Consider the following 15,760-nt stretch of genomic DNA (forward strand, 5'->3'; position numbering starts at 1 on the left):
TGAAATTTTGGAATACAAGTTTCTATTCCATACAACACTATAGAAAATAGATATATTTTATCTTAGAATATTTTAGTTTAAATTCACTCTTAAAATAGTTGACTCTCTACTTGAACTTCAGATAAATCAAGCACCAAGGTATATGCTTTCCAGCTTAACCTCTTATCAAGTGCATGCCTGAGGTTATCTTTAAAGAAAAAAATTTCAGTTAATGACATAGGAGACTGATAAACCTTCAATTTTTTATATCAAAAACCAGTATGTGTCCATAACTATGTTAAGATATAACTGCAATTAATGTATCCCGAGTATCATGCTTGTTGTACATTTTATTAGATGTTCACAAGTCAGATACTCACATTTTCAAAACTAATTTCTTCAATAGTATCCTTAAATAATGGCAAAAGTAATTCTACAGAACAGGCTGCCAACTCAGCTTCCTTAAATGTTGCTTCCAGGTCAGTCTTTTCATTTAGGATGTCCTGCTTTAGACTAATTATATATATACAAATAAAATTTAAGTTAAATCTGTCACATCAAGTAGTTACACTTTTAAGCAAATATAGCACAGTGTAACTATCAGTTACACAAACGGCTCTCCAAAATGTAACAGTAAGTTGTCACTAAAAATGTATCAGATTTTTCCTATATTCCCCTATTTTTCTATACTTAATATACACAGAAAATTTTTTTAACATTTAGATATGTAACACACAAAAACCACCAACAGCAGCGCTTCACTGTGCTGCTTGTAATTGTTCAACATCTCTTTTCTGGTTTGTAAAATGATTTGTGGGAATATGTTTATGTCTTTTTTACTTCCCTATCTTCTCCCTTCTCCAAACCCAAAAGATTTGTCTTTCTAGACCTTATTCCCTAATGCTTTCTTGAAACTTTCATGTCCTTCACCAAAAATTCCTCCAGAAGAACAAATAAGCTAAACAAATAGAACACGAAAAACTAAAGCTCTCGAGATCTCAAAAATCCTTCACGCTTGGCTTTATAATACATCATCATTCAAAACAAACTATTAATATTTGCCTTCTCGATTACCTAGACACTACTTACTGTGTGTCATTGTAAGAGACATCTCTTTGGTCACATTTTTACATCCTGAAATCAGGATGCTTCTTGTAATCTTTGTTAGTTAAGAAGCAATCGTAAGTTCTTTCTTTCACATGCCCAGAACTTAAAGCTGTCCAATACTTGCAAGAATACCTGAGATGGGGTGTAGCACTTTTTTAAAAATTTTTATTTTTTTTAAAGATTTTATTTATTTGACAGAGAGAAATCACAAGTAGGCAGAGAGGCAGGCAGAGAGAGAGGGGAGAAAGCAGGTTCCCTGCGGAGCAGAGAGCCCGACACGGGGCTCGATCCCAGGACCCTGGGATCATGACCTGAGCCGAAGGCAGAGGCTTTAACCCACTGAGCCACCCAGGCACCCCAGGTGTAGCACTTTTTAAACCCTAGGAATGGAGGATCATAGAGGAGTTGAAGAAGCTGGTGATGTAGGAATGTTTAGCAACATTCCAGAAGCAAGACTCCAAAATAGGCTTGCTGGATATTATAAGAGCCGCGCACCAGTAAATCTTATTTCAGTTAGAGATGCTCCTAAGAAATGCCACATCACCAATACTCTTAATAGCTAGGACAACTCTGAGTCAAAAAGCGACTCAGAAGAGTCGGATTTTGAGTATAAGAAAATTTTGAGAATACCCTACTTTACTTCATTTATATTTTATTCTTATATAAGCAGAGAGTTATTTGAAGTCAAAATCTATGTATAATTAAGTCTGAAGGAGCTTTTTCAATATTTATAAATAAAATAACAAGTCATAAGAAAGCATCATATCGGGGTGCCTGGGTGGTTCGATTCTTAAGCGTCTGTCTTTGGCTCGAGTCATGATCACAGGGTCCTGGGATCGAGCCCCCAGTTGGGCTCCCTGCTCAGCTGGAAGTCTGCTTCTCCCTCTCCCACTCCCCCTGCTTGTGTTCTCTCTCTCTCGTTATGTCCCTCTCTGTCAAATAAATAAATAAATAAATAAAATCTTAAAAAAAAAAAAAAAAGCACTGTATCTTTATTCAATAGGCAGTTTTTTTCTTTCTTTACAAAACACAATATAATGGCTCATCAACAACTGATGGGATCTTAGAGGCTATGTCTGAAAGCAGACTGTGTTCTTAATTACAGCTGGCTTAACGTGATGGGTGTAAGATGTTGGCTGTAAATAACAGTTGCCCATTATTAAAAACCATGGGCAGAAGAAAGTCAAATGATTATATATGACCAAATATTACTGTCATTTATAAGTTAAACAGAAGCTGGACTATACTATCAACAGTGACAATAACGGTGTTTTAAGACTGTCATTTTGCAGGGCACGTGGGTAGCTCAGCTGGTTAAGCATCTTCTGTTGGCTCAGGTCACAATCCCAGGGTCCTGAAATCAAGCCCTGCATCAGGCTCCCTGTGGGAGCAGATATGTTTGTGCTCTCTCTCTCTCTCTCAAATAAATAAATAAAATCTTAAAAGAAAAAAAAAAAGACTGTCATCTCAGTGAGCAATGAGTCATATAAATATTCCGTATGTTTTTTAAGATTTTATTTATTTGGGGGGAGGGGCAGACGGAGAGGGAAGGAGAAAATCTCAAGCAGACTCCCAACTGGTGTGGAGTCCAGTGTGGGGCTCAATCCCATGACCCTGACATATGACCTGACTGAAAAAAAGAACTGAACATTCACCTGACTGAACTACTCAGGCACCCCCATGTATTCCCTATTCTAAAGGAGACAGCAAAATATGACAGGTATTTGTTATATAGCAATACTCCAAATGACAGTGAATTAGTACTCATCAACTACATTTCCAAAATTCCACAGTATTTCTATTTTCATTTACCTTAGCTATAAGGCTTAATACTTTAATAACTTTCAATAGTTAAGGCTTTCATTTTTATTTGATTTCATTAAGATTCCAAAAAAACTAGACCAATTCTGCTAAATGAGTACTGATTTGTAATCAGGTTAAATAAACATATGAATTGCTAGAGTTGAAGAAGTTATTATTGAAAGAATGCTGTATTTGATTCAAATAATTTACAGTATGGACAAAATATGAAATGCTAAAAACAGAAAATTAGATATCCCCTGCTATAATTGAGAATACCAGCTGAGATGACTTTCACTGGCAGCCTGTGGTAAATGTTCGTCCTCTGGTGTACTTGTAAAATGGGAACATAATTCTTCTGAATGACTTCTATCAATTGCAGGTTTCTCCATAAACTTGGTAAACAGACTTATAGGTGGCTTCCACAACTTTTCTTCATAAGGTGAAAGCTAAGAAATATTTTAGTTATTAAACTTATCATTTCAGTAGTTTCTTTTTTCTATCATTAACCTATAAGATAAAAATCCTAAACATGTATAAAGAATAATATTTTACAGACAAAACAGAAATTATAACTGCTACTCATTGTGATACTAATTTAAAAACTATCAAAATTCCATTGCACAACCATTCAACAATTGCCAATTCCACAGTTTCCAAAAGGCTTGTTATTTTCTACATAACCACAAGAATGTAGAAATTTTTATCAATCTATTTCTTGAAGTATTATAATAACTTAATCCAGTCATACTAGAAAATAAATATAAAAACTATGATTAACTCTGGTCCTCAGTTTCATTATATCTACCCAATAGGAAATGTATGTTATGTATGCCTACAACAGTAGAAATTTCATATATTTTTCAAAGTATCTGGCAACAATAGCTACAAGAAGATTAAGCTATTCTTTCGAAAGTTTACAAAATTTACAAAATTAAATTGATTTATTCCCATTTCCCAGCTCAATCTAGGGTCATTTTGGTGATAACAAATAGGCAGATGACAAATACTTCTAAGTTTTACTAAACAACTGTTTTCTCCCAAACTTAGAGATATCATTTTTTTAAACAAAAATACTCAATGAATTTCTTCGGAACTGTTACATTTTAAGTAATGAATTAGTAGTTCAGCAATCATTAAGGCTGTGTTTTCAAAACTCTAATATATTGTGTCTCCCTGACTTATATTTATACATCTTACATTTATACAAAATCAAATGTTATATTTAATAGCTTCTGCATTTTTTCAGAGATATTTTACCTCTTTGTAACTTATTTTTATAAACCTGTATTATATATTTGTTCAGGAATTTTCAGTACCTTAGATATGAAGAATTAGAGGTTGAAAATTACTTATAGTTCTAAATGACACTTTGAAAGTGTCTGTAAAAATACATCTATTTTTGTCTAAAGGTTCTATACACTTCAGAAACAAATATTTAGGATACAGACCAATGAGAAGCATGTTAATATTTTTTAAATACCAGCAACTCATGTACAAATGGAACTGCCAACTAACCTACAGATATCTAAGATGATCTACTTGAATGGTGCAAATATGAAACATCTTTTAGTAGGACATAACAATATTTTGAGCTATCTGAAGTCTTAAGGAATTAAAGAAGAATTAAAAATAGATGGATATAAAAATCAAATGTAAAACCAAACCTAAGAATGAAGAAGAATATGATCTAAATAAATCACTGCAATCAACAGTACTATCGTTTGGTTCCAACAGTTACCCCACTCACAGAGGAACTGTATTTATCTTTCATTCATTCACTTGCTTAAAATTTGTTGCTCTGCACACTGGAATCTAAAGAAAGAATACCTTATTTACGTTTGAATCCTTAGTACCCACAAGCCTTATCAAAGCCAAGCAGTAATTGAAGGAGAGGACTCAAGGCTTAGAGCAGTTAATGTGATGAATAAAGGCAGCTGCTTTTTACTCATTCACTTCATTGATTTAGCTTTTGGGGGAATGATTCAAAGAAAAATGTTTCCTATGTTTTGAATAAAAGTTCAAAAATAAATGTAAGGGGATTAGGGTTCTTCGTTTGGTATCAGTATTTTTTAAAGGAGTTCTTTCTTAGCTCTGGGGGCTACTGGCAACCATTTATACAATTTTTCTAAAAGTTTTATCACAAGATGAAATACTACATTTTTCTGCTTCATCACCTGTAAAAAGTAACTGTGTCTTACCATAAAGGGTAAACAAATAAAATTAAACCATTGTAAAAACAGAGATCTTAGAATGACTCTTAGCCCAACATTCAGAAATGTTACCTTTATTACTGATTCCTCAAAACATAGAGAACTATGTAAGTCAAGTCTCAGATATATCCATAGGAATTATCAACAATTATATTCTTATAATCTAGAAATATTTTCCAGAATAAAAATTGTTCGGAGTTTCCAAGGCACTCCACATTTGTGTATTGTGACAATACTATAACTAAAAACATATGTGTGCTGAACAACAATTTTCTTTAGCATAAAAAGTCCTACCTTTACAAAAAAATGCTATCATTTTAGTGAGCCAAATGTATTCTTCTACAGAAAAGCAGATGTTTTGCAAGAAAATGTTTTCAATTACATGGAATATACTGCCAATTGACAAATATACTTCTGTAAAACTTGGTGTTGAAACAAAGACACATATTCTGCACACATATTTAATAACCAAACCCCTAAAGATTGGCAATTTAAACATATTTTAATGTTTAAAGAATTAAATTTCCTATACAGAGATGACTTTACCAGTCCCCTATCAAAAAGGCAAGTACTTAAAGCTTTTTCCAGGCATGGTCATGGTGTATGCTGACCCAGCTACACTCACTAAAGTTATGTTCCATTTTGGCCAACAACAAGCATTTGAGGGATGGCTGTTCAGGGACTGTAATGCTGGCCATGGTCAGAGAAAAGAAAGATCCCAGTTCAGGCCCTTCCTTAGCAACTAGATTGCTCTAAGTAAATGAACCAGCTGCAGACAAATATGTACTTAAAACCAATCTCTCTGAAGAGAAAAGCATAAGAACCTCAAGATTTCAATTTGTTTTGCCAAACATTAATTCTTGGAAAACGAGCTCCCACTGGCTTCAAACAAGAGCACACAGCTTCTCCTGAAAAATTCACTGAAATATTCAGCAAAGAACACAAAGTAGATATAGGAATGCTGCTCATCTCTCTCACTGTTCTTCACACTAGTCAAAGTTTACTAAAGAATTTGTAGAGTGCTGCAGAACAAATGGGAGTGACAAAAAGGAAGTGAAAAGGCATTCTAGGTAGAGGGTCAAGTACAAGCTAGAGGAAGGAAATCACGAAGGGACATGATTTGTAAGGCCAAGTGGCAAAGGACGAAACTGGACACATGGAAGTGGTCACTGTATGCCAAGCTCAAAAGTTTGATTTTTTTCCTAAAGGTTAAGACAGACCATTAAATCATTTTAAGCAAGATAATACCAGATCAAAAGCGCATCTTTAAAGGATAAATTCAGTGGTACTTTGGAGACTGGACCATGCATATGGAGGGGAGAAGAGCAGAAGCAGTGAAACTGGTTATTCGAGTCCCAGAGAGATGAAATTCCAGCATTCTTTTCCTAGAAAAAATTTTGAAGCAATCAAAAGTTGTTTCCACTGGTGATTAAAAAAAAAAAAAACAGAAAAACAAAAAAAACCTTAAAAAGCAATGAAGGAATTACAATAGCAAGAGATCAGTAAAGCAAGTGACCTAAATATAACACCTCACTTACCCATCTGAATGGACTGCTCCACATACCTGTTCCAGAAAATGACAGTTTATCCCTTTAAGTACCAAAATAACTTCTGAGCTTGAAGAAAATCTCCTGAAAGTATTATTTCCTCTTTCTCAAACAGAGTACAGGTAGCCTGAGAATAATTCAACTAATCCTTGTTGACCCAGAGGCAGCATATTAAAATGAAATACCAAGCCAGACTCACCCGTTCTTGGTCCTTAGAACAACCTGACATGGACAACTCTCAGGCACAGTGGGCCTTAGTTGCCTCTTCTACATGAGAGAAACCTTTGCCAGCCAAGCTGTGGGGAGGTTCGAACAGAATGAAGCAGCACTTACAGGTGGGGTTTTTTGTTTGTTTGTTTGCTTGAGTGGCTTTTTTAAAATTTAGGGCCCCTTTGACTCATTTTGGGGACTGCTTTCCCACCAGGCCTTCTCTTTAAATTTTTTCATCTTTAAAAAAAAAAAAAACCATACTAAGTCAATCCCCATTCCTTAAATTATTTGCAGGCCTCAGTTATCTGTATAAAACCAACTTTTAAAAACAATTCCTTCAAGATCTGTTCTTTACAGAATCATTACAAATCATCATCAAAGAAGTCATAAGTTGAGGACTACTAAACCAGAGCCCAAGGGAAAACAACTGACTTCCAAAAGAATTGACCTCAGTGGATAGATGTTATGCCAACCTCACTGCTATATTCAGCTCCTTGAGTCTCATTCATCTGTACAATACAAACAAAGCCACTTTCTCATACCTTTGGGTTTTTTGGATACAAAAACCATATTATTTATACCCATCAACCATGAAAGTAGAAGAAAGAGAAGCAGAAAATGGATACCTAGCTGTTGAAGAATTACGAACATGACCATGACACTCTTATTCTAAGCAGAAGGAAAGCAAACTAATTTCAAAAACAGGTTTTCTGTAGTTTGTTCCTTTAACTAACCAAGTAGCGTTTAAAACTACTCCAAACACCTCATTAATTAAAAAACACCTGAAACCTTACTATGGGTGAGGTGACAGGGAAACTTTGTCTCTGAAATAGACATCCTAAATACCAGCCCCGGTGTGGTAATGGTTTTCTCAATCAACATGCACCTCTGGGGCACCTAGGTGGCTCAGTGGATTAAAGCCTCTGCCTTTGGCTCAGGGCATGATCCCAGGGTCCTGGGATTGAGCCCCATATGGGGCTCTCTGCTCAGTGGGGAGCCTGCTCCTCCCCTCCCACCCCACCCCCAACCCCCACCTGCCCCTCTGCCTACTTGTCATCTCTCTCAAATAAATAAATAAAATCTTCAAAAAAAAAAAAAAAAAAGCTCCCCTTACTACCTGTACTCAAAACCTGACACTGTAGTTTAATCACTTTTTACAACCACTCAAAGTGACTATTATCGCTCTCGTTTTCCAGTTAAGGAAACTGAAGCCAGGAAAGTTAAGTGACAGTCCAAGGCCACACACATGAAGGAGTTTCCTACAGAGTCTGGAAACCTAGAAGGAACCTGGAGGACTTCATTTTCAAGGCTTTCCATAGTATTCTTCACCAAAGGGGCCGCAGGGCCTACCACAATCGGGTATAGATTATATGGTGGTCGCTTGAAAGCCAGTTGGGTAAGAGAACTGTTTCACAAGGAAACGCCGGCCAGAAAAGGGCTTCGTTCTGGAAAAGCCCATCAACTAAGATCTACCCTGGGGTCCTGGGAACCACATCTTCCCTAGGAGGACGAGCCTCGGGCGCCTGAGTGGCTCAGTGGGTTAAGCCGCTGCCTTCAGCTCAGGTCATGATCCCAGGGTCCTGGGATTGAGTCCGGCATCGGGCTCTCTGCTCAGCAGGGAGCCTGCTTCCTCCTCTCTCTCCCTCTGCCTGCCTCTCTGCCTACTTGTGATCTCTCTCTGTCAAATAAATAAATAAAATCTTTAAAAAAAAAAAACAAAAAACCTAGGAGGACGAGCCTCGCTGCCTTGTCCCCAAGCCAGGCAGTCAACTCTGGGGAAGTGGCACGTACAGGCAGAAAGGGGCTGAGGTTTAGCTCTGGGTGGACGTGAAGGCCTTTCATTTCCGGGACCCACCACAGCCCTTATCTCCAGAACCCCAAAATGCGTCCGCGGTAACCGCAAGGAAGCGGTCCGAGCCCAAACCACCCCCTCCCGAAAGCGTGCCTACGCCCCGACCGCTACGTCAGCACGCCGCCGTGACGTTAGCCCCGTGCCGCTCGGCTATGGAAGGGTCCAAAGGGGCTGCGAAGATGACGCCTCAGCGAAAGTTAGTGGAAACCACTGCCGTATACCTGTGCTCTCCGGCCCTGGGTCGGCTAGGAGAGAGAGGGACGCAGGGGGCAGTGCCGCAGGTAAAAGCTAGAAAGGAAGCCAAAAGGTGAGGTGCAAGGTGAGGTGGCAAGCAGGCGAATCCCTAGAACTGCTTGCTTTGGAAGAGTGCCCTCCCTGGTGCAAGCGGGACGGAAGCCGCGCTAGTAACCTCCTGTGGCTTCTCTGGCAACGGACGCCCCGCCTTTTGCGTCGGGCCCACAGCCGAAGCAGCCGATTGGCCGGGCTCAGGAAAGCAAGGACCTGCGTCTGTTGCGATTGGCGGGAATGAGGGGGCGGGGCCTGGGAGCGGCGCTTTGTCTCTCAGTTGCCGCTCTGGGGAAGCTTTTCCCGCCCGCCCTTCAAACCTTTTGTTTTATGGGAGAGGCCTCACTTTAGTATAGTTACCAAAAATATCAATTGAGCTCAACCTAGAAAAGGAAATATAACCGATAGATTCCGCATTTTCTAACAGTTGGCCTGGAATTGCCCTGCTTTTGCTTTTTAAAGGGGACATTGAAAAAGCCCAAGCAACAGCGACTACAAAGGAACTTTGTTTTAAATATATAGTATTGCTGTTTAGCTGAGATCTTCCCCAGGCCTTTCCTTCTGTTAAATTAGGGACCTGAACGGTGATCTAAGGCGACTTTCAGATTTCAGATTCTTTGCATCTGTACGACAGGCAACGAGTATGATCTCTACACTCCTGAACAAGCCAGGCGAAGTTTTAAACTAAAAGTCCACCTCACCTTGAAGTTTATGTTAAGAATTGTGCACCATCATGGGAGATAAGCAAATAGAGCGAATTTCATACGTCAGTTGAGCAGTTTAGCCATGGCATACTTCATTATTGGTTTTATTTGAGAACATTTTCCATTGATGATTACAGCAAAGCTATCTTTGTTTTGTTTTTTGTTTTGTTTTGTTTTGTTTTCCAGTGCTACTTATCCAGCAAGAAGTTCATGGCAGTTTAAGAGTTCATTCATAAAGAACATATAACTGTTCCATATATGCAAATACTAAAAAGCTGTGGAGACCGGATCCATCTCTTACTGATGGATCATGAGCGCAGGCAAGTCAACTAACGGCTACTCTGGGCTAGTCTTCCTTGTTTAAGAAACAAACAAAAAAACAAAACCGGAAGTGGACACGTGAAATCGGTGCAAGGAAAGTAATTTTGAGGGTTTTTCCAGCACTTACCTGGGATTCTAGCTAACCTTACTAGCTTGTCATAATAAAATAATTGTACACAGAAGTTGGGCTTCTCTTATGAAAAATAAGTCACAAAATCTCAAAATGATTATATTAGATTCTCAAACTGACTACTTGAACTGCCCAGGTAAATATGGCATCTCTCATCTTCTAAATCTAATCTAATCTAAATTTGAATTTGAAATCTGGTTGGATAATGAAGTTTTGGATAGAAAGATCCCTTATTTTAAATTATTTAAGTGGAAAAAAAATTAATTCAGCCCACCAAAAATGCCAATCAATTTCCCCAAATATCATTAAGTACTTGACTACTTACAAAATAATACATTAAGGATTTTCTCATAATTTAAAGCAGAGGCCAATGTACTTACTTCTGTAAAAGGCCACATAGTAAATATTTTAGATTTTGTGGATTATACAGTCTCTGTCATATTTAATTCTGTCCTTCATGCATACAGATGTCATAAAGGATACATAAACACATGGTTTGGCTCTGTTCCATAAAAACTTTATTTATAAAAGTAGATACCAGGATAGATTTGGCTCAGGACAGAGTGTATAGACCTCTGATATAAAGCATTTAAAACATCATTAGTGGTACGTCTGTGTGTAGGATGCAAGGTGCAATGTTGGATAGTAATTTTGTTTTTCTTCCCCATAGGAACAAATATATACTATAATGGTAAAAGTGGCCGTGAAATAGTAAGCTGAAATAATGAAATGAAAAGTAGTAAACAGTAAAATGAAATAGTAGTAAACAATGAAATAGTAGTTTAAAGATACTTGATGAATACAAATAAAATTTAACAAAATAAAAAAGCAATTAAAAAAATAGTTTGGTTGTGTAATAAATTATTTTCTTAGGGCTTATTCCCCACTTGAGTTACTTGTGTTCTTTCCAACATGTTTTGGTTTTCTTTTGCTGTTTTAACAAACTTAGGATTTAACAGAACAACCATTTTATTTGTTCATTATTCTGTGGTAAGAAATTCAGCCAGAGTTCAGCTGGGTGGGTTTTTTCCTCCATATGGCAATTGCTTGTGTCTCTTATCAGGTTGTAGCCAGATAGCTGCTGAGGTGACTTATGTGTTTGGTGACTAGGTGGGCTCAATTGGAAGGCTAAGTCCTCCTTCACCTTATCCATGTGGCTCTGCAGGTGGCCAACTTGAGCTTTTGTTCATGGCAGGTGTGTCCTAAGAGTGAGTGTCCCTGGTAGCAAAGGAAGAAGCTGCAGATCTAAGGCCACCCAAATTACACAGAACCACTTCTGCTGCTTTTTGTTATCTAAAATATATCAGAGAGCCAGCCCAAATAGAAGAGAAAAAGTAAAAGATTCCATCTCTTGTTGGGATAGTATCAAAGTCACATTGCATCTATGGAAACACAATTTACTACACAAGGCATTGATGTATGTGCCATTTTCTGAACATCAGGTTCTGTCAGCACAACACAATTAATGCATTAGACAAAAGTGATGTCCTGTAAGGCGATGAAATGATTATGGTCTCTGCACACTATTGTATGACAGAGAACTAAAGAACTAACATACTTTTTACATAAAGCAATAAATTCTCTCACATTTTCTCACTTCCAGATTAAAAAACAAGTTCAGTTGTTCTACACATATTAGGGTGAATAAAAGACATTTGCCAGAGCGATATCTGCATAGTAGATGCTAGGAATTGTACTTACTCACCTGATAAAAAGACTACATCCAGATCCATATATTAGATGACCCGTTGATCTTCTACCCAAGCCAGATAGATTAAAAGGGAGTACAGTGAGAATTATCACCTTTGCATCTTTCAAGTCTTTAATGGTGGCATTAATCACTAGAATTCCTCTAGAAATATGATATGGGACTTAGGTTAACTGTTTCAGTAGAAAAGGGCCATTCCATGGCCTACCAGTTGACCTTCCTATTATAATAGCCATGAAGTAAGAAGCAAGGTCAAGGTGCTGTAAATCTCCGCTAAGGTAGTGAAGTTCTGATCTCTATAAGATCCAGCAATTTTTCATTATTATAGATTAAGTAAGATCTTAGTAGGCTCTCCATCCATTTCAATTACAGGAACACCATAATCACTTTTGTACCACTGAAGATCCCTCCCAGTCAAACAACTATAATTACTGTCCTGGCCCTGCTGCCTATTATGGTAATCTGTTATCTCAACCCTGATAGTTTAGTGCTATCACTTGGCCTCTGCCATTTTGAGATTCTATTATTTCCATTAGGTAATTAGAGGTCCTATTCAATTGCAGCACCTTCTAACTTCATCCCTGGGCTTAAAGGACAACAACTTCCTCTCCCAATATTTTCCCGATGCATTAGCAAAAAGAAGGTCCTCCAGGCCTTCTCAGGATACAGTTGGAGATAGTTGACAGTCACACATGATAAATCCATTATAACACCCTACCTCCCTAAGTATTTTAAGTCAATCCTCTAAAATATATCATGGGATTTCTAGCATCTCAACTTTATTTCATGCAGAACACTACTGGATCTGGGTTTCAACCCACCAAGTAAACCTTGAACCACTTGCAGGTGCTCAGGTAAGCACAATGTGTCCATTATCTTTGATAAATATATCCATATTGATCATTTCAATCTCATCAAAATTGTATTCCTTTGTCCCTGGTGTAACATTCCTGGAATTCATTGTCATATTCCATAGTTTTCTGCTAACATAATTCTGCCAACATAATTCTAACTTCTCCAAAGTCAGAATTTTTACTTGTACCCTGGATTATATGAGATCAAACTCAATAGATATATAGACTTAGTAATACTGGCACTTAGTAGGTAGAGGTCAGGGATGCTGCTGAACATTCTACAATGAACAGAACAGCCCCTACAACAAAAAATATTCAGTCCAAATATTAACAATTCTAACATTAATAAATTCTGGTCCAATATAGAGAATGTAGAGGCCACTAGCCACCTATGCCTACTGAACATTTAAAATACAAGTAGTCTTCGGGCAACTGGGTGGCTCAGTTGGCTAAGCATCCACCTCCAGCTCCAGTCATGATCTTGGGGTCCTGGGATCGAGTACCATGTCAGGTTCCCCACTCAGTAGAGAGCCTGCCTCTCCCTCTTCCTCTGCCACTCCCCCTGCTTGTGTTCTCTCTCTCAAATAAATAAAATCTTTAAAAATAAAGTGTGAGTAGTAGTAACTGAGATATGTTTTATGGGCAAAACAAACACTGACTCTGCATATGAAAAAAGAACAAAATTTTTATAATAATCATTTGTTGAAATAATATTTGGGGCATGTTGAGTTAAATAAGATATTTAAAATTTAAATTGAGCTCTTTTTTAAATTTAGTTTTTAATTTTGCTACTAAAATTCTATTTCTACTGGTGGTGCTAGTCTAGAAATATAAAGAAATATAAAGAAGTGATAGCAGTGAGTTATGAGAAGAATCACGAACTCCTCACAAGGTAAATTCTTCAGATGAAGTCACTTCAGAATTTTCAAAGAAGACAAGACTGGCCTTGTAAGACAAGAAGGAAGATTCTTCAGAAAGCAAAGAGCTCTGTAGGGTCTGTCTATCAAGATGATAGAATGATGCAAATTGACCTAAAGATTCTGTAATTCTCAAGATCCAACTTCTCACTCAATGCCTTAATTTTTTACCTGAAAGACCTGGTGAGTCTGTTTATTTAACTTACCTTGTAGTTTAAACTTTCACAGCATTAATCCTTGTCATTCTAGCAACTCAGAGATACATTTTTTTTTTAAGATTTATTTTATTTACTTATTTGACAGACAGAGATCAGAAGTTGGCGAGAGGCAGGCAGAGAGAGAGGAGGAAGCAGGCTTCCCACAGAGCAGAGACCCCGATGCGGGGCTTGATCCCAGGACCCTGGGATCATGACCCGAGCTGAAGGCAGCGGCTTAATCCACTGAGCCACCTAGGCGCCCCTCAGAGATACATTTTTAAGGCAATCATAGAAGCTCTCTGAACTGGGGTGCCTGGGTGGTTCAGTGGGTTAAAGCCTCTTCCATTGGCTCAGGTCATGATCCCAGGGTCCTAGGATCGAGCCACGCATTGGGCTCCCTGATTGGTGGGGAGCCTGCTTCCTCCCCTCTCTGTCTGCCTCTCTGCCTACTTGTGATCTCTCCCTCTGTCAAATAAATAAAATCTTAAAAAAAAAAAAAAAAAAGAAGAAACTCTTTGAACTTCTGAGCTTATCACATTTTTCTTTAAGCATCTTAGTGCAGTTATAAATAGCAAACCCACCCCTCCATCTTTTATTCTTTTTTCTGCCATTCACATCAAAGACTTCCTTCAATAATTACTTAATTCCTGAAGCCTACAGGCCACTTTTAAATTGAGGTATAATTTACATTCAATAAAGTGCACAGATATTAAATGTTCAGAATATGAGTTTTGATAATTATACAACCCATAAAGCTACTACCTACAACAAGACCTAGAACATTTACATGAACCCAGAAAGCTTATTTGCATTTCTTTCCAGCCCATTAACCAAAACTACCTTCACTCTTCACACATGCACTCTCAAAGACAACCACTTTCTAATTCTGTCATTAGAGATAAATGTACTTATTCTTGATCTTCATTTAAATGCAGACCTACAATATATATTCCTTTGCATCTGCCTCCCTTTGCTCAATATATATGTTTTTAAAATGGATTTATGTTGTTGCATATTTTAGTAGTTTATTCCTTCTTATTGTGGAGTAGTAGTATTCAGTTATCTGAATATATCAATGCATTTATCAATTCTCCTGTTGACAGGTATTTAGTTGTTTGCAGTTTTGGGCTATCATGAATAAGGCTGCTATGAACATTCTTGTAAAAGGCATTTTCTTTTAAAGTTTTATTTATTTATTTATTTGAGAGAGAGAGAAAGGATGAGCAGGAGTGGCAGAGAGAGGGAGAGAGAGAATCTCAAGCACACTCCTTTCTCAGCATGGAGCCTGACACGGTTTAATCCCAGGACCCTGAGATTGTGACCAGAGCAGAAACCAAGTTTCTGATGCTCAACCAATTGAACCACCCAGGCATCCCTGTTGTTTGCTTTTTTAAAAATTATTTTTAACTGAACATAATAAAATTTTTTTTTAATTAAGATTATTTTCTTTTAGGGGTGCCTGGGTGGCTCAGTCTGTTGAGTGGCCAACTCTTGATATCGGCTCAGGTCATGATCTCACAGCTGTGGGATCAAGCCTCCAGCTCTGTGCTCAGCCCAGAGCCTGCTTCAGACTCTCTCTCCCTCTCCCCCCAACTTGCACTGTCTGTCTCTCTCAAATAAATAAAATCTTAAAGGAAATTATTTTCTTTTAAGCTTTTTTACTTTGGATGGCCTTCTTTCATTGGGTCTGTGTCCCCTGGTTTATGAAAGTTCAGCTTGACCCTTTTGTATGGAAGATCAAATTGGTTGGCCAAAATTTCATCTAGGAGATTAATATTATTTTTTCCTCAAAATATCATACAACTTATATGTTAAACCACTTTATATACACGTTTCCAAATATTGATCGCCACTTTTTAGAAATTATCAGTGTTATTTTTTGAAGTGTCTTTATCAATTAGGCTGAAAGTAACAGAACAGCTGACTAACAGCAGCT

At 37.6% G+C, this 15,760-nt stretch overlaps 1 protein-coding gene across 6 annotated transcripts in view; it reads right to left on the reverse strand.

Annotated features, from left to right (window-relative positions):
• Positions 1 to 9,111, reverse strand: part of ODF2L (outer dense fiber of sperm tails 2 like) — a 35,624-nt gene extending 26,513 nt beyond the window's left edge. The window contains exons 1-4 of one of the 6 annotated variants that reach the window (XM_044238620.1): positions 8,930 to 9,111; positions 6,846 to 7,093; positions 3,166 to 3,335; positions 360 to 492 (exon numbers count right to left, since the gene is read on the reverse strand). In XM_044238620.1, coding sequence (XP_044094555.1) covers positions 360 to 492; positions 3,166 to 3,335; positions 6,846 to 6,875 — 333 coding nt within the window. In that variant the 5' untranslated portion in view covers positions 6,876 to 7,093; positions 8,930 to 9,111. Of the gene's footprint in view, positions 1 to 359; positions 493 to 3,165; positions 3,336 to 6,347; positions 7,748 to 8,647 lie in introns of those variants that run through there. The other 5 variants (XM_044238619.1, XM_044238622.1, XM_044238621.1 and 2 more) reach the window with 5 other exon arrangements.
• Between the last annotated feature and the right edge of the window lie 6,649 nt (positions 9,112 to 15,760).

This window comes from Neovison vison, chromosome 2 (assembly GCF_020171115.1).
Source record: "Neovison vison isolate M4711 chromosome 2, ASM_NN_V1, whole genome shotgun sequence".
NCBI lineage: Eukaryota > Metazoa > Chordata > Mammalia > Carnivora > Mustelidae > Neogale > Neogale vison.